We start from the raw sequence: 19312 nt of genomic DNA on the forward strand, positions 1-19312 counted from the left end.
GGTACAGTTTTAATTGACTTTCTATTAAAAAGCCTCTATGCATGAGGCACACATGAAAGAAAATTAGTATTAGTCATCAGAGAGTAACTAATAGGTTTAAATTAAAAAGCACCTGTCTAAACACACAGCTCCCAGACTGAACAGAAGATGAGTTGTCTTCCAGCCTTCTGGCACTGTAGACCCATCTCCGGCAGCAAACAAATTATGTTTAGCTGAAAGGACTTTAGCCACTGCAGCATCCACTTCTGCAGGCCTAAGTCTCAGGATTAACTGGCCCAGAAGTCCCAGTGTTAAATGATAAGTTTCATTCAGGTGGCCAGCATTTGAGATTACAACCTGAAACATCAGTGGAAGTATTTGTTCCAGGTTAATCAAAGACATTGTGGAGCCCTATGGAAAAAGAAAAATCTCAGTAAGGCAGGGAAAGAAAACAAGACTTTTAGTCAAAGCCATAGCACATACAAAAGCTCCTGTTCTAATGCTCTTTCAAATGGGACAAGAGGAAATGAGAAACTAGGTTCCTACTTCTGTTGTTGATCTGTTAGGTTTACACATCAGGTCAGCTGAAGTTGATGGTTTAAACTTTGCAGCTGTTGAACAGTTAAGACAGACTGCTTTACAGATAAATAAAAATTCCCTTTCCCTCTCTCCCCACCCAGAAACAAGCCCTTATATTCCTCAGTAATGTGAAATGTCTTAAGGCATTCTGATTTGCATTTTATAACACGTAAGCAACAAGAGCCCATATCCCACATTTAATTTGCTATTAATTTTATTCATGTTATTTGTGACACCTAGAAAACAACACAGATTGAAAGTAAAAAGAACTAACTGATTTGAAAGGTGGTAACATAGCTGCCAGCAATCCTAGAATCCTCTTCTGAGAGCATTCAGCAAAAACTTGTTCCTGGCTAGGTATTAAAACCTTCTCTGTTTGCTTCTGGGCTGAATCCTCCAAGAGATAGTCATCTGCTTTTTAAATTAAAACAAAAGAAGAAAATCCCCAAAATTATATTAAAAATAAAAGAAATAAGTGATAGCTTAATTTTTGCAATTACAATCTAAGGATAAAAAAATATTTTTTAAAAAATCTTATTAAAATTTGAAAAGTAAGTCTTTATAACAGTGTATAAAAGATAGCAGGTAAAGAGATTCACACCATCTATTCTAAAACATAAAGGACAGTACTATGGACAGATCTGTTTTACTATCATAATTCTAACAATACTAGTCTTTAATAGAATAAGACACTTGATTTCTGGTTCCAAGCACATAAGAATACACAAGTGTTGTATTAGAGCAACAGGAACTATAATCTATACATGGGTACGTATCAGTGGAATTCTACTCTGATTTCTAGAATCGTTTAAACTGATTGCAAGGCAGCAGTGGTTCAAAGCAGTAGGCTTGGCAGGTTTTTACAAAACAGACAGCTCCTTGCATTAAAGACATTGGCAAATACACAAAAATGGGTTAGGAATAAAAAAATACAGCTGTTTGCTTTGCATATGAATGGATATTTCTGTGACAGGGAAAATGAGAAATAATCTTTTACCTGTTAGAGAAACATTATCACCCACAGACAAGTCTGACTCTTGTCTCAAAACAGCTTTCTTTGCAGAGACAGCTTTGCTTTCACTTCCTTGTTTTCCTACTTTATCTTCTGCAGGAGGCTGGATTTCATTGCAAGTATCTCCTTTCCCCTAAAAATAAAACAAAAGTACTAAAAGATTAAAACAAAATTTAATACCTGCAGAAACAACTGTGGAAACAAGCTGTCAGTCATCTGCATTTGACAAACATTTTTCCCTGAATATCAAAACCTTTCATTGCTGAAGAATTTCTCAATGTATATGTGACTTAAGCTTCCATACAGTGAAAATACATTTTCCTATTTTGCTTGTATCTCTATGCATAAAATTATTACACTGTAATAGTTTTATACAGTGTATAAAACTGTAGGAAACTCATTCTCCTTCCTGAACAGTGCTAACAACTAGGGGAAATGACAACCCTTTCAGAAAGAATGATCTTTGCCCCTTCCCTCCAACGCTTTTGTGAATCAGTTGCCTGTAAGAACATAAGGTGATGTCTTCGTTTTTAATCAGCTGGATCTAATAAAAATGAACCAATCAACAATTGTTCCCTTGCTCCCAACTTTTACCTACAAATGAAATCATTACTATCCATTATTTCAGTTACATATCCAGAACAGGATGTTTAAGCTTATGAAGACCACACATCTAATTGATGTCGGGGTTCTGTGAATAACAAGGACTTACATTACAATGTATAACAGAGCCTGTGCTTGGTTTCTCATCTCTTCCCTTCACTGCTTTATCACCAGCGTGACTTTTTGGAGCACCATCTGTGGGAGGACTGACTGAAACAGTGTCATTCTCTGAGAAGCATTCACCTTCTGGTAACATGCAGAGGAGAGCTAAATTTTTCAGACCTGAAAGTTAGAAAAGCTATTTAGCTGTTGAGCGGCAAGATAGGCAAAAAGCAAAACTGAAACGTTCTGAAAGACAACTGCAAACTTCCCCTCACACACTTGTTTTGAACGTCAACTCCATCAAAAAGATGTTCCTCATCATATTCATTTAATTATGTCATTCCATTAAATAATATTGCAATGAACAGGTGGTGACATTTTCCACCTCACAAAGACACCATCAGGGCAGAAGTCTTAATTTATTTAAGAAAGTGTTAGATATACCTCACAACAATGTAAATTATGAAAGGTAAATGAAATTTTTCTTAGCTTTTATCTTCTGACCACTTAAATTTTTATACAATAAAACTGTACATTAAAAACAAACCAATAAAATAAGGAGTATACATCAGTATCTGGTGGTAGTGGTTGTGGTATCTCAGCTGTATTAGAGCTGCTCAAAAAAACACCAGTAAACTTCCTTGAATTTGAGTCTAGAATTTTTGATACATTCAACATAGGTCTCTATTGTAGCACCCTATTTTCTATAGTAGGTCTTAGTTCACAGAAATCTTCATTTCCAGACAAAGGGACATCATCCCCAGAAACTTATATCACAAATACGGTTAAAAAAAAATCTTGCCAAGAGATGAAGAACAAAAAACATTTTCCACCAAGTTATTTGCTTTCCTTCAAGTCCTTCAGTTGCCAGTAACACGTTAGTAACAGAACATGAAGCTATGTTGATTGATCCCTTTACAACATCTAAGATGGGAAAAAAAAAAACCAGCCAAAGAGTTGCCAAGTTGTCTTCAATATTTATGTAAGCATAAAATTAATTTTCTCAAGCACCCTATTTTCCATGTTCCAGTGACCCTGAATGAAACTTGTTCTACATTTGCTTTCTACATAAACAGTTATTCTCAGTCAAGTACACAGTAGCTTCCCCTTTCCTTCAGAAACTTCAAAGTGAGTAATCACAGACTTCTCTGACACTTGCTAGAAACCATTGTTTCAGTGAAGGAGGAGCTGACTCACCTTTTCCGTGCTGCGCTTTCATCAAGCAGTCTCCAATGAGCTGTATGCACTGATGTTGCAGAACTCTGGCATGACTGAGGACCTGCGAATCCAGTTTCTCTCCTTCTACTTCCTCCCCATTTGCAAGATCTGCACTGTAGAGAGTCAAAGCTGCAAACAACAGCCAGGAATAATTGTGGACATATGGCTGGATGAGCCTCTGTCGGTCGCTGATTCGAATAGTCACCATCGGATACACTGTGATGCTGTGAGTGGGCAAGTGACTGAAAGAAGAAGGTACACAATTTTGAAATGCAGCCGCCTTCTTGATAACCTATGCAGTTAGTAACACATGACACCTTTACAGGAAACTATGAAACACCCAACACATTCCACAGTTTCAAACTGTAGACCTTCAAATGCTATGAACTATCAGAGCCTCACTGACTTCGGTAGTCCTCACTTGACTGAACCTGAATGGTCACAAGAGCTCATGGTCTAGGAATAAAGTTCATGAAGATCTTTAGTGACAAGCACTGAAATCTACGTTATACAACCACAGCACTGTTCATTTCTTCCGTCCTGTCATTCAGGGTGGATAACTCTCCTGCAACTTTCACAGCCATGGCTAGAAAACAACTGCTATTAAGTTACTTCAGAGGTTGGGGCAGGTTTCCAAACTGCAGAAATTTTTGCTGAATTGGCCCTGTATTTGTTGAACTGGTCCTATATTTGCTATGTTTCCCCAAAGAACACCAACTAGATGTTCTGATGTCAGATGCAATCTTGTAGGAAGGAACATAAGAATGGCTGATTGTACTTAGTTGCTAATTACCACTTTCCTGCCAAGTGAAGTGGGGGAAACAAAATCACGTATTTAATACCTGTCCGAGTATTTCTTTGCAGAATAGCATCCATAGCAAAGGTCAAAGTCATCACACACATTGCAGTTCATCCTCCGACCTATGATAACTCCTTGACAGTGATCACAGGCATACTCCATGTTAACCATTTCATGGTCATCCTCATGTCCTTCAGGTTTAACTCCACCTGTAAAGAAATATTTTAAGGTTTCCCTGTAAATCCTTTTTAATAAAGGATCTTTCTTAATTTCAAGTTCACATTCAGATTAGGAAAAAAAAGCATAATATTTCTAAAATATCCAGAAGAAGTCTTTCACTTTATGTATAATTGAGAAGACACTATTTTGCCCTCGAGTACAGGGTTTTGAGGGTTTTTTTAATGATTCTTACCAAGAAAACAAGTTTTACACAGATCCATGTCATTGCATTGCAGACAGCGGTAGCGATGCCACGGTGCAATTTCATCACAGCCGTCACAGGATATGTCCACATTTAACAGGTCACAGTAACGAGCAACAAACATGTGCATCTGCAGCAATAAATAAAGACAATTTACTTGAGTATTATTTTCTGACTTTGAGAAAGTTCTTTCTAGACAGAAAGCAGAACAATTCCCCTGCTAAAAAAGGATGGAGAATTTTTCATCATTTTAGACTTTTGAAGGCCTACAGGGAGCCAGGGATCCAACTCATGAAAAATCAGTTTAAGCCAGATTCCTTTCTCTCCTTTATGCTTTTAAAATCTCCTATTTACCCCTTCTGCAGATAAATAAGCAAATCATGAGCTCACCTTTCTCTGCTTCTCTGGGTCAGCTTGAGCTATCTTTTCGTACCAGGTCTCAAACATTACATCCTGACATTCATCCATCCACTCACAGTTTTGCTTGTAGTCTGCAATTTCATCTTCTTCACTCCACTGACTAAAAGAAAATCAAGCTCAAAATTAAGTTTGAATGCAATTAGGCTTCCCTCTAACAGAACTTGGGATACTTATTTTTTTTTAAAGAACAAAGTGCTATAACATGCTAATAAAAACAGAATTGTGAGAAGTCCAGTTCGCTTGGTTAATAAACGACCATATAGACACCTGCTTCTTGCCTCTGTAACAAATCTTAAATACATATGGGGGACCATAACGCAAAAATCAGAAAATCCACACTTACAAAACTGCTTTTGTAAATGCTAGCAGATCAGATGAGACATTTTTTAAAAGCTTTTTGGCCTTCACATTTGCTCATGTGTAAGAAGTACAACTACTATAAAATTGCAACATGCAGGTGTTAAAAACATTTGGTATTTATCAAGACAAGAAACAGCATTATCTGCCTCTGGTACACTGCTAAACAAGTGAAGTGTTCCAGCAGTAATTGGCTTAAAGATAAAACTTTAATAGTTTTTGCACTAGTAATGCTGCAAAAATTTTCAAATACTTCAATTTAAGCCCTTGGGTACTGGCCAGAATTTTGCCATATTTGTTAATAGTACTTTTACTGCTTGTTCCAGCATGAAGTTCAGGAGCCTTTCTTGGTAAAAATGGTATCAATAGTTAGTACCATTTGAAAGTCGCATTCTTCCTGACTCACCAAATCACACTGTCATGAATACTTATGTTTTCTTGTGATGTAGTCATAAGAAGTTGTGGTAACTGAATCTCAACAAAGAAGGAAAGATCACTTGGTTCCCAACTCATATCTAGAAGGTGAAGGAGGGTTGTCTGCACACATGACAAGGCAGGAAGCAATGATCTAAATAAAGAACAAGACAACAAAACGTGACTGCTCTAACTTAAAGCTGAAATTGCGTATTTGGGGGTTAAGAGGGAGACAATCACTGCACACTGATTTCCAGGCTTTACTCTGCATTAAATTAACTACATGGCAGAAATTCAGGTTTACTAACGCATAAACTTACACAATTTAGCAAGAAGCATAGCCAACGCAATTTGAAATAAAGATGCTATCCTTTATGGATTTGGTTGAGATACAGCTTATGCTATAGCCTGAGCATTAGCAAGAGCGTGTCTCCTCTCTGCAGTACAAGATTTTTTTTTATATTTGCAGGAACTTGCTGTCTTTGAAACCTTTGCCATGTTCAGTTGAAACTGAACAAAGGACTTGGAAGTTATTGGCAGGGAGACAGACACTATAGTCACAAAATTCTCATTTCTCTAGGACACCCGGCTATAAACCCCAACAATTCTAACCAGAATGTTATCAAAACATGACCTTTAACATTAAAACGTGGTTGCAGAATTGTGGTATTTATTGTGGCATTACTCTTGCCAAAGTATTCCACAATAAATTTGCTACTTCTCATATTTTACTACTAAGCTTCAGAAACACATCGCAGGATTATAACTACAAAACGCCGTAAGTCAAAGTTTTAACATTGACAAATTTACTGTACTTTCCTGCATAGTATTCATAAAAAGATAACTTGGCATTTTTGATCAGAAGATCAAGGTTCCTTATTTAGTTCTGTAAATAATGCAAAGTATAGTCAAACTTAATTAAGACATTAAACATAAATAACACATGACAAGGGAAGAAGTGAGGAAGAACAGAAAAAAATAATCTCACATAAGTAATGCAAGAAATGTGCTGTACCTGTCATTGATGGTACTAAATCCCTTCACAGAATTTACCAGGAACAAAACAAGCTGATAGTAGGACTCTCGAATCTCTTTGTGTAGCTCAGCACCACAGCCTTCCAAGTTTCCAAAGTAGCTAGAAATTAAAGACTCAGTTTAGTAGTCTAGAATTCACTGCTACTTTAGGTAACATGCTTTGTGCAAATTTTTACAAACAGGCAATCCTCTACACACCCCCCACAAGTGGGAAGGGTGTTAGTTTTGTTTAAAATGCAGTCTGCCACTATCAAAGAAAAATAAAAGAATCCCGTATCAGAAATCAGAAGTTAAGAGACAAAACAGGTAAATGGAATATTCTCGTGGCACACACAAAAGAACATTCCTTCAAGTCAAAAGGTGCTTTACAAAAATCTAATCAAGATCTTAAAGGAAATCAGTGCACTGCAAGATGACCATAAAAAGCTCTTGACGAGGGAGAAGCGAGCCAGCAGAGTTCAGACAGCACTGTCCAGACACACGATAGAAATCAGACCTAAATTCATGAACCAGAACAGCATAGTATTAGCTCCTGCTTTGAGACAGTGCTTTCCAGTTGTAGTGCTTTCTCATTGTATGTAAAATTTGAAAAAACTTCCAAATTGTCTTTCCTTACTTAGAACAACTGCACACGTATATGATCAATATGATCTTTTTGCCTCTTTTTTTTTGTACGTGTGCTTGCCCTATAACTGGTACATAGCTACCAGCACTGCAGACCTTGGCTTGCACGTCCATCACTTCAGCCTCTGGCACAAGAGTGTAATATGCCACCCCACAATAAAATTTGTCTTATGCAGGTATCACATCCAAAGTTATGAAAATGCTGCAACAAGCAAATGCTTGACTAACAAGATATAACATGCACCACTCTTGAAAGTTAGTTCTTCTGCCTTATAGATATCTTGATTGACAAAGTTCACAAAAATCATAAAGAGGTAATGCTATGTAAGTAATTACAAGTTAAATGGGTTAGATCACTACAGCTTTACTGGATGAGAAAGAAACCAACATAGAATTAGACAGGAACGTAAACTACAGCAATAACTGAAGACTCTACAGTCTTTTTGAGTTTGTTGTAATCTGGTTGGAACTGTAAAGATTTTTCTAGGTATCTGCACTGTGATTCAACCACATGATACCTGCTGGTATGAATAGCTGTGCAACTAAGTCCCACTTGAAAACAATTATTAATTCTTTTTTAAATGAAGCATGCAAGATGTGCATAATAGCCTAAAAACTAATCCTCAGGTCATGTTTTTATTATCTATATGGATTAAAAAGCAATAACTTCCTACTGTCTTCAATTTACATGACTTCATTTACATGAACACAAGGACTAAGACACATGGCTGAGACTTGTCTAAATGATTACTTACTTTGTAAAATCTTTCTGACAGGCTAGAAGTTCTAAGAGAAAAAGTACACACGGTGGATGAAAACAGTGTGGCTGCCCAAGGGAGTCTAGGCACTGGCGGATTGTCTTGAGCACTTCCATAATACTCTGCCCTTGGGATTTTCTCAAAGCAAGAACCTTTAAAACACTAAGAAAAGCAAAGAACACCTATGAGGACTTTAAAACATTGTGCTTAAAATAATGCAAATAAATCACAATTCAAGAAGTGCTTGACTAGTTAAATAGAGTTTGGTATCTAAATTTTCAGTTGTGTTTCAGCAGTGGTATATTGCAGTTGGAGTAACAAAGCTCCAACCAGAATCCAGCACTTCCTGCACCAGTCCAATGTTTAGAGCCTAAAACAGAGAAGCTGAGAATTGGAAATCTCTCTTTTGATTTACATTTTCAGAATACCAGATAATTTAATGAGATGCAACTATTCTATATTTGGTATCAAGAATTTCTAGTACTGCTATATCATGTCTTTACTGTTTGTAGATAAGAAGCACAATGCCACTGCAAACAGATCTCAGGAAGCAAGACAAGAAAGAGCCAAGTAACTGTTTTTCACATTCTGAAGTTCTCCATGATAGAAGTGAATCAAAGGAAACAATACTCTCTATGAGCCCCTACATGGTTGTGAATAACTGAGGTTTAATACATAAATCTGACAACTATTTATGTACAAAATGATTTTCAGTGCCATCTTGCAGCTAAAACATATTTTATTCCATCTGAATAGGTCCGAAGACAAGTTTCTGTATTTTATAACTGGCAACATTGTCAATTTGTTTACCTTTCATGTGAGAGTGATTGATCCTTAATAAAGTCTAATATGTTTTTCAATATAGGATATTTCTCCTTCACAGTAGGCACAGCTCTCGGCTCTTCCATTGATCTGAAAGACAGCAGCCGTAGTCTTCCACGGCTGAACTGAGATTTTCGTGTAGGAGTGGAAGGAGGTGATGATATATCTTCTTGCTGTGAAGCTGTATTTTCAACAGGCTTACTATGAAATGCAGATGCTTCTTCTGCCTGGAGGGGGTCTGGAACTTGTTTAATTTTCATATCAGATTGTGTCATTTGCCCCCCCTCTTTTGAAACAGGATGAGTTACTCCATTGGAAGACAATGAGTGTGCTGCCTGGAAGTCCGTGTCCACAACAGAACCTTTTCTTTGGCATTTATCACTGACATACTGTTGGATATCATCAATATCTGGGGCTGCCAAACGGTCTGAAGCAGAATCTTTCATCTTTGCTCTTATGGGCAAAAAATTCAGTAACAAAAGGCTCTTCTGCATACAAAGTTTTGCTGCAGCATAAAAATTGGAAGAGTTAAAATCATGACAATAGAATGTCAAACTTGCTATTTTCTACTTAGGAAGAAAGTGATTTATCTTGTTTCTTCCAAGCCAAGACAGCTGGAAAATACTGGTTTTCTTATTATATTGATCATGACATTACCAGTTACTTAATTCTAGATTTCCAAATGTTAAATTTGAATAATCACACAACCATATGAAGCACACAGTAATCAATGAGAACACATTTTATTCTAGTAACAATCAGCTGCTATTCTAACATCAGTTAATTGTGGTAACAAGCATCTACAACAACATAAGTTCAGACCCAGGTGACCCAAGGGAGAGGTCACTCCCTGTAGAATTTTCTCATGTACTATTTTCTACAAAGAACAGCAGAACACAATCTGAGATGGTTCATATAATGTACACTAGTTTATCTCTCAAGGTATTAAAAAGTAAACCCAGTTGCTAACTTACCTTGTACAGCAAAAATAATGTGTAAGATTTACAAGGCAATGCTTTACTCAACTACCTGGAATGATTATACATTTGGAAAGGCAACACTTACCAAGAGTTTCTGGGTTCACCTCACTTGCTTCTGTGTTCTGCTTCTCCTCTGTATCATTTCCCCTACCCATCAGGGATTTCTGCTTCATTTCCAACTGTAGACAGGATGTTAAAATAGTTAAAATATGACTCCCCCTGTATATTTATACAGTAAGGCAGTATGAAGATGGCATCGCATTAAAGGAATTGCATCTCAGAAACAGATGACAGTATTTACTATTCCCTACTGCAGAACAAAACACCCAGTAGTCTAAAAGAGCAGTACTTAAACTATCAGAGCAGATAACACAGCCTCATAAAGCTGACACCAGCTCTTGAGCTAAGGCTTATGTTTCAAGGAAAATTATGTGTAAAAAACATACTCTGAACTGCAGCCAGTTACTTGCTTGTCAAAGAAGCAATTATTTCTTTTTCTGTTAGCACTGCATTACTGTGAGAATGATGTTTAAGACAGGTGCTGTGCTATACCTCAGAAGAACTGCAACTGATATGTAAGAATCTTTCTAATTAACAACACATGTTCTTGCTAAAAAGTAACACAGTCATAACTGATTTTGAGTCAAATTCAGTCCTGAATACTCATGATGACACATCTGGGGCTGAGGGAAGAAGGGGAGTGTAAGAATACATTTACATGTTTAATTTCAAAGTTTAGAAGTGAATATATGTTCTTCCTAAGTGAAAACAGCTGACCTAGAATCACTGAAGGAAAACATGGTTCCACCCTACTCCTTAACATTGCATTGTAAAATATTAAGGTAAATGACATTAATAGATATCCTCCTGAGTGATCTTACCATCCATATTCTAATTGAATCAGCCAGGGAATATACTTGTGCAAACTCATCACTCAAAGGCACCTTGCCTCCACTGTTGACTGGAAATGAGAGAAAGAAAAGTCCTGATTATTTACGGCTCCATTTTTACACAACCTGACTACTTAACTAAAATTACGCTAGAGCCTTCCCTTCGTCTCTTCGTCAATATTTGGAATTACGCCTGTAAGAAAAATAGGGAATAAAAACTGCCAACTTTCATACGCCTTAGATACATAAACTGCTCCTAGACAGAGTTATGTGCAAAGTTAAATTATTAAAATCTTTCTCGTCTCTTCCCCAAACTGACGCCTGCGGTCATGGAAAATAAAAACCTCTCCCCGTACATGCAAATATTACTAATGCAAAATGGTATCAGAATAATAAAGAAATGCTTAGTATTAACTTAAAGCTCTATAGATGTATTTAGTTATCAATTTTTTTTCCCTTTCGCTTTATGCTATGAATTTCTGGAATGGACTTTCAAGATCAATTTACAAAAATTAAATACTTGACAAAAGAGTTTCCATCAAAACTGGCCTGAAAATGACTATGGAGAAAAAGACATTCCTATTCAGGGTCTTCCCTCTCACATTCTCCATTTTTTAAAAATTTTTTTCTCCCTTCTTTTCAGCACCACTTGCACATACTTCACATGGCACAGGTCAGCATGGGTCCTGAAATTAGTCTGCCCGAGCAAGACCGACAGATGAAGCTATTAACATAATAGTAGGATGGATATCTTATCCACTAATTAATATTTTCTTGAGGTACCACAGTTTTCAATCTTACTCAGAAAATTAGATCAACTGGCAGACATAGTCAAATGACTAAAGGCAATAACCACGTTAGTCATCGAGTCAGTCTTTATGTCAATCATTTTTAGCCATGACTTTATACCTCAAAATGTAAGATGTTTAGCTTCAAAATTGTGACAGAAGGTGAAAGCCTAAAATGAAACCCTTCAAAACCAAGTAACACCTTATTATCCAATGCTTCAAACAGGTATCGATAAGCTTAATGGAAGGATGGTGTAAATGAAAAAGTTGTTCATTTTACCTACTGAAAATACATACGTTGTAATACAACAGGCATTGTACATGTTAAAAGCGAAATATCACCTTTTATTTTAAAAAAAAACAAAACAAAACCAAACCAAACCTTTCGAGGGTACGAAGCTCAGTTTTCACAGTATAACATTTTGGGAGGGTAATTCACACCTCCTCCACCCCCAACGTTTAAAAACACATGTAAGTTGGTGCTGGCTTTTTAGAAAAGATACAATGAGAATGGGAAATGATATAAGAGCCACTAATCACTGGGAGCCATGTTGTTCTGAATGAAAGCCCCAGAGGACATCACTACTCTCTTTGGATATATCCTTATCGTAAGGCTTAGTCACCAGTTTATGATGGTTATTAATATTTTGACAGAGCTCTGAAGAGAAAAGCATATGTTAATAAAATAAACACCCCAGAGATAAGGCTTACCCAGTCTACCTAAATGATGACTTTTTTTACAGAACATCTTTTTAAAAATTGTCACACGGAACTGATTTTTCAAAGTTTATAAACTGCACTATAAGACAGCCTCTTACAAATTTTAAGTCTTCGTTATTAAGATAGTCTAATATTAGAGTTACCATATTTTTGAAGCTTCTCATATAACTCAGGAGTGAGATACACCAAAGCAGCAAATGTTGAGTTCACAGCTTGATCAACAGTAGAACCAGCAACTATATCTGTCTTTGGGGTCTGTTTTTTACATGCCTGTAAAAGTCCTTTGAAAAGTTCAGATTTTTGCCCACTGAAATCCTGGGCAGGATCTGATTTTGCAAAGTCGATGAGAAAATTACGGCAGTCATCTTGGTGAGAGCTCCTAGCCTGGAAAGAATGTTAGAAAACATTTAATATTATGTGAAAAATTGTTGCAGCTCATTTCTACAATTAAGTCAACTTGCAATCTGACCTACTGAAAGACGTTCCTGCCCATGGCAGAGGGGCTGAACGAGATGATCTTTGAAGGGCCCTCCCAACCATTCTATGACTCTATGAAAATGGAAGCTAAGAAAAGGGCACAGAACAACAGTTTCTTTCCTCGATATTTGAATTAAACAGTGCAAGTTATGACAACTGTAGCACAACAGTATACACTTAAGGATGTATCAGCTAATTAAAGTCTGAATGAAGCTGCATGATACATAGAGATTTCACGCCAATGAAACAAAAGCAGGGGTGTAAGTACCTCTGTTTTATCTTGGTGCGGTCTACTGCTTTGACCGGTTCCTGGGAGTGCCTCAGGACACATCTGATGCCTGAAGACAGGTTTCCACAGAGGAGAATTAAGAACTGATGTTACTTTCAAAGGAGGGAAATCTGCTTCACTACCTAATTCTGCAAGAAATTCAGAACAGACACTTTGGTTATGAAATATTTTTTGTTCATTTTTACAGATTAATGAAAATGATAAATGTTAAACACCCAGTAGGGTGGAAAAAAAAAGGTAATGCAAATAGACTGAACAAGTAATTTAACAACATTCTCTAACTTCTGTTTCTCTAATGTGATGCAGAAAACCGATGTACCCTTTCTTTAACAACAGCATCAATATCTCATCTTATAGAGACATTATGTTACATTATAGAAGGAATTTCAATTAAATATTTTTGCTGTACTTGTAACCATATAAATCCCCCAATTTGCAAGACAGTTTAAAAGCTTTTTCTCCTAATAAAGACCTAATGATTTGCTATATGTAAGCACGCTCATATTAACATAGGAAGAAAATATTCTATGATAAGAACAATTCAGTTTGCCCCCTATATTCACAGGTAAGTACCCACCTAATTTTCCAAGGTAAGTACTGACCACCTGATTGCAGCAAGTACTCTTTAATTTTGCTTAATTTCTCCAAAGTAGTGAATGAATTCAGATTTAGGAAGCTAGCTAGAAGTGTTCTGGTTTTGAAATTAAAGAATAAACAACTCGCTTTTTTTCTTATGGCACCCATCTCACATTCTGTATTTTACTTATCTTCAGTGGCCCAGATCCTGTGTGCTAAATTTATGGAATTAGCCAAACTTGATTTGATTGGGCCAACTCTGATATTACTTCATAAATGTAACTCGGCTTAGTATGATTACTTTCAAGTGTCCATCTCTTCCTAATACTGGCTTCTGACTATCAGAAAATCCCAGTGATCCCTGGGACATTCTCAGAGTAGTCCTGCAGAACAGTGGTCAGCCTCGCTGCACAGAGGCCACAAAAAATGGATATAGTTCAGTGACCAAACTTCATTAAGCAGCAACACAGCAAGTCTTCCACCTTCAGTCAATAGGGAAATACAGAAGGTCCGTGTATCTTCAGTCTATATGGTACCACAACTCCTGGGGCTATTAAGTGCACTCACCTCGTAGGGATTTCAGCGCCATACTTCGGGAAGCCAAGCGCCCCATCAGCCGGGATACAAGAAGCTGTAAATCCAAGCCCCAAGAAACAGCAACATCTGGTAGGCCATAAGCAGTGACGGAAAACTTGTAGCCCCACTCATTATTACTGCTGTCAGAGTGAAAGAGAAACTGCAGCCGTGGGCCAGCCTTAAAGGTCACTTTCTACAGAGCAACAAAACAGTCATTTTGCCAAATGTACATGACAGGAAGACGTTTCGGGTTAATGAATTTCCTTCAGCAACTGTAGTTTTTCAGTATTATATTCTGTCCATAACAGATCTAACTTCCCCCACCATCTGAACGAGAAACCCACAATACTAAGCATGTAAAATTTCTATTCATTAGTTTAATGAGAAATTTTATAGATGATTGAGCTTTAGAAGTCAGAGCCATAAAACAACAGAGAAGCATCCCATTTGAGTAGGTGTCATTGAAGAAACAGCATAGCCACAGGAAGCACTACGCTTGTCTCATGATGTAAAAAATTGTGAGGGCAGTGTCAACAAGTAAGTTTTACCCATGTAGTTACTGGCAGTTAAACATGATTATTACTTTTCATTTGGACTGACTGCTCCTTTGATAACAGCAACAAAGAGGAATTCTTTACTCATTCACTCCTTTTATTTGCATCATTGCAGACTTTCTTCCTCAGCTCCTGCCCCCCACCTCTGAGAGGGAATAAACACACACATGCATGGAAGCATACACCCCTTTAGACCACAGGTTTTCCACAAGAATTGTAAGAATTTCCTAAGATTGGATATATCACTTGGTTCAGAATTTTAAAGGTGCTCACCTTAGGCCACTTCTCAGTGCCAACCTTTGTATCGTACCGAGTTTTTGCACCTCTGGCATCAGTAAACTCCAGGTAATCATACCTGTGAAAATTGCAATTCATTACTTCCAAATTTACTTTTTAAGTTTTGGGGGAAAATGTTTGCTTTTGGAATTTTACAAGTGCTGCATCTCAGTGTACCCTGTCACATCTTTCTGAACCACACCCGCATTGCTTCACATGACTGCTAAGGAATTTATTTCATGTTTCAATGCAATAGTCCCAGCAAACACAGACCTGCTTTCCTGCAGAACTTTCCCAACCCTTCAGAATTGGTAATGGGTGCTAATTTTAACATCTGGCATGTGCATCAACTAAGCAGTAGCCTCATATGTTACCAATGGAAACTAAGCCAATAGTTTTGCCTAAAGAGGGCAAAATAAAGACCACAAGCACAAACTGTGGCGGTTACAGCAATATTACACAACAGATCAAAGCCAAAGGAAGCAAAATTCATACAAACAGCAGGACTGCACATTTGCCAGGAGAAGCGGCTTTCAGCACGAGAAATCATTCAAAATAACACATTGTGTATTACACAATGAAGAAATTGAAATGGCATGCTTGGAGAGCAAGAAGTATTCCTGACACATTGAAACAGGAATTGTGTCTACAATAGATACCGGAATCTAACACAGCACAAGATTAAATTACCTCCTTTCAGTTTCACATTTTTCATCAAATTCCACCTCAAAGTAAGTTGCCCCATGACACAGGAAGACTGAGACCTCATGGCAATTATTTTCATAGTTATGAGGCGATTCCATTGTCCATGTTCGCAACACTACAGGCTGTTCTTGCTGCCAGCTTTCCATTTCCATCTGTAGAACAAAAATGTATTCTTGAGATACAAATGTAAAACATTTAGAAAACAAAAAATTACCACACTAGATTTTTGTGTCTATACTTCCAAGTTGCCAGATGTACATACAAAGTGGCATTTAAAAGGCTACAGTATTGATTTACACCTCAACTAGTTACAAAGACAACCTTGATAATCATGGTAAGGAAGCACTTCTAAAGCAAAATTCATCTAGCCGACTGGGGGAGGAGACACTCTCACCCCAGAAGTGCCTACAAGTCTCCAATGGTAACAAAAAGAGAGTCTGGATGACTAATGCAGATTTAAACATCTACACTACAGACATACAGACTTTATTTGCATCACCACATGCAATGAAGCTAAAAATATTAAGCATATACTATTACTAATTTATTTTCCTCTTTCATCCTCAGAATCCCTCCTTCCTATCTACCTTCTGGGCTTCTCATTCCAGTTGCACTTTCTGGTCACTTTGCTCATCTTCCTTATCAGTACAGATCTGTATCTAGTGTTTCACTCAATATTTCATTACACATCCCATGCTTTTAAAAGCTTTCCAGCTCCTTTCAAACACGCACCAATAGAATCACCCAAGTTTTCTATGTCTTGCGATTTTGCTTCGCTGTACTTAATAGTGCCTGTATCTTTAGTTACCTTATGAGGCTCACTACAAAGGCTTTTCAGTGGTTCTATCAAAGTGCTGAATCCCTGTAGCAGAGTACAGTATGGAATGTCTAAAGTGCAAAAATCCAACAAGAAGATGACCTAGGAGAAAACACAGGTCTCATGAACATGCATGTAACCATAGCCATGCTACCCGGGAATGGTACAAAATCCCAGTGTTCACTTACCAGCTGACGAGTTGCCATAGCAAAGACAGAGTTACTTATTTTTTCTACTATTGTTTTGCCACTATATTGAGATAAAAGTGACTGCAAAATCGTTCTGATATTTGACAGGAACTGGCCCACATCTAAAGAGAAAAAAAACCCTTAATAGCCACCTTATGGATTTGCTACCACAACCTGCTTTATCAAACACTTAAGTGCATGGTGATGTGCACAAGAAGACAGCAGGAAAGGCATCTGCTGCCCCAAGGCAGTGACACTCAAGAGTGAAAACAGTTTAGAGAAGTTTTCTGTGATATTTCTATTGCGGAAACAAGTCATGCTTATCAACGGGTGATGACTAATTTAATCAAACACTCCAAGATTGCTGAAACAAATCTCAATATATCCAGTAGCCTCCCTACAAAACTAAGAAATGCAGCTTAAGTAAGAAGTGAGGCTAGTAATTTTTAGCTATAGCCTTACCCCATTTTAAACGTAAGATAGGAACATAACAAACTTATTTATACACAAATAACATAAATATGAAGCAATTCTACATAAAATTACACCTCCAGTAAGTACTTGGCCCAATTAACTACTCAAAATTGAGCCGCTACATTAAAAAAAAAAAACAAACACTTCAGCAAAACACCCCTTAGAAGTGCCCAGCTTCTTAAGTAAGTTCCTTTCTTCTTGCTATCAGAAACACCTAGGAAAACAAATATCACCACACAGAAGCTTATCAAGCTAAGGGACATCTAAAGAAACCAAAATGTTCAAATGAGAGTCTGTAACTGTTTGCTGTTTGGGTTTTTTTTTCAGTATTTGACCCCCAAAACTTACTGAAATGTTTTCTGAAGATTCTCACAACGTAAACTTATTGGAACAGCTAAAATTCTAATTTGCTTAAGATGCCTACAAATTCCTTCCTAGAGAGTTCAGAAATGCTATGACAGTTATGAGTATGGCTCAGGCAACCACTGGGTGAACCCTTATTATACTGCTATTTGCAAAATGACATTTTAAAGTTCTGTATTACACCACACTTAATTCTGTATTCAATCCCAGCACTTACAGTTTTTAAGTATTTCTACTGCAAGATCCTTGGCAGAATTATCGCTACCCTTAAGCTGCAGGTAGCACCATGAAAGGAGACTACCTTGAACAGACCAGAATAAGGAAGACAAGACTGTGCCACTCTCTTGCTGTGCAACATCCAGCATCATCATTTCACACTGAAAAATAAAGAATGTAACAAAAGGATATCCTCTTCTGCTGCAGAATGACACACAATATGTACTAAGTAAACTGTGATGGACATTATCATCCCACTCACCCCACAAAAAGATTAAATGCAACGGACAAGCAGCATATAACACCATGAAGCAACTAATGCATTTTGTTTTGACAAATTACAATTTTAAGTAGGAATAACTACATAGGAGTCACTCAATGTTCTCAGCACATTTTTTTCTGCATATGTAAATGACCACCCTCCATTTACACCTCCCACAGAGGCATGACCAATTCAAGCCTCTTAATATGGGATGATTATTTCTGTTTCCTAGTGTTGATAGGGTGCGTAATCTTTTCAATGCTATGGAAAAATTCCTCGTCTTACACATTACTTACTCTACTATTATGAAATGTTAATGCTTAAAGGAAAATATTTCAATGGGTTGGAAAGCCTAATCCTACACACTTGAACAGCCATGAACAATTTTATCCAGAAGGACAGGAAAGCTAGTTCTTTAGCATACATCTTAGGCATGCAGCTTGTGCTTGAATGCATACAAAAATCATGGCAAAGAAGTAGGAAGAGGAACAGTGCAAAGATAGTTACCTCTCTTGCTGCCACTAGCAGAAGAGTATCCATGACTGACAGCACTTCACTTATGCCAAAATCTGCAGAAATTCCTTTCTCTGGTAGCAGTAAGAGTCCACCTGGATCTTGATCACTACAAAACAAAGATCTTCTTACTAAGCAACCAGTAGTACTGTTCCAAAATACAAATTTACTCATCCTTGTGACGAATCTGTAGAGATTCTACTGTACCATCACTACAAAAATCAAGTGTGTTTGGGTTCTGATGACTCCAAACTGATTAAGTCAATACTAACCATCACCACGGACAAACAATCACTTAAGAAAATCACTTAAGAAAATCGGAAGAAAGCCTAGGAGAAGCCTATGAGCAGTATACTGTGATTTCAGCACCAAGTGTAATCCTTGGACAATGCTTTAGAAAGGAGAATACTACTATTTAAGATATTTATTAACTGAATAGCTATGTAAAACAAAGTCAGTTGATTATTTTTAGAGAATTATTTGCCAGGGGAATTACATTTCTAAA

The 19312-nt window shown here is 37.2% G+C and overlaps 1 protein-coding gene across 5 annotated transcripts in view; it reads right to left on the reverse strand.

Moving 5' to 3' along the window:
* The window catches only part of ZZEF1 (zinc finger ZZ-type and EF-hand domain containing 1), a 58912-nt gene that overhangs the window by 19811 nt on the left and 19789 nt on the right, over positions 1–19312 (reverse strand). For 3 of the 5 annotated variants that reach the window (XM_068415376.1, XM_068415374.1, XM_068415378.1), the window contains exons 18-40: positions 18802–18916; positions 18034–18193; positions 16980–17101; positions 16783–16893; positions 15960–16126; positions 15267–15348; positions 14431–14632; positions 13267–13415; positions 12665–12905; positions 11005–11084; positions 10209–10302; positions 9132–9648; positions 8319–8483; positions 6920–7039; positions 5897–6058; positions 5104–5233; positions 4705–4843; positions 4336–4501; positions 3473–3735; positions 2283–2455; positions 1556–1703; positions 833–972; positions 113–390 (exon numbers count right to left, since the gene is read on the reverse strand). In XM_068415376.1, the coding sequence (XP_068271477.1) occupies positions 113–390; positions 833–972; positions 1556–1703; positions 2283–2455; positions 3473–3735; positions 4336–4501; positions 4705–4843; positions 5104–5233; positions 5897–6058; positions 6920–7039; positions 8319–8483; positions 9132–9648; positions 10209–10302; positions 11005–11084; positions 12665–12905; positions 13267–13415; positions 14431–14632; positions 15267–15348; positions 15960–16126; positions 16783–16893; positions 16980–17101; positions 18034–18193; positions 18802–18916 (3924 nt within the window). The remainder of the gene's footprint in view (positions 1–112; positions 391–832; positions 973–1555; positions 1704–2282; positions 2456–3472; positions 3736–4335; positions 4502–4704; positions 4844–5103; positions 5234–5896; positions 6059–6919; positions 7040–8318; positions 8484–9131; positions 9649–10208; positions 10303–11004; positions 11085–12664; positions 12906–13266; positions 13416–14430; positions 14633–15266; positions 15349–15959; positions 16127–16782; positions 16894–16979; positions 17102–18033; positions 18194–18801; positions 18917–19312) is intronic. The other 2 variants (XM_068415377.1, XM_068415375.1) reach the window with 2 other exon arrangements.

The sequence above is a fragment of the Nyctibius grandis genome, chromosome 18 (assembly GCF_013368605.1).
Source record: "Nyctibius grandis isolate bNycGra1 chromosome 18, bNycGra1.pri, whole genome shotgun sequence".
NCBI classification, from domain to species: Eukaryota; Metazoa; Chordata; class Aves; order Nyctibiiformes; family Nyctibiidae; genus Nyctibius; species Nyctibius grandis.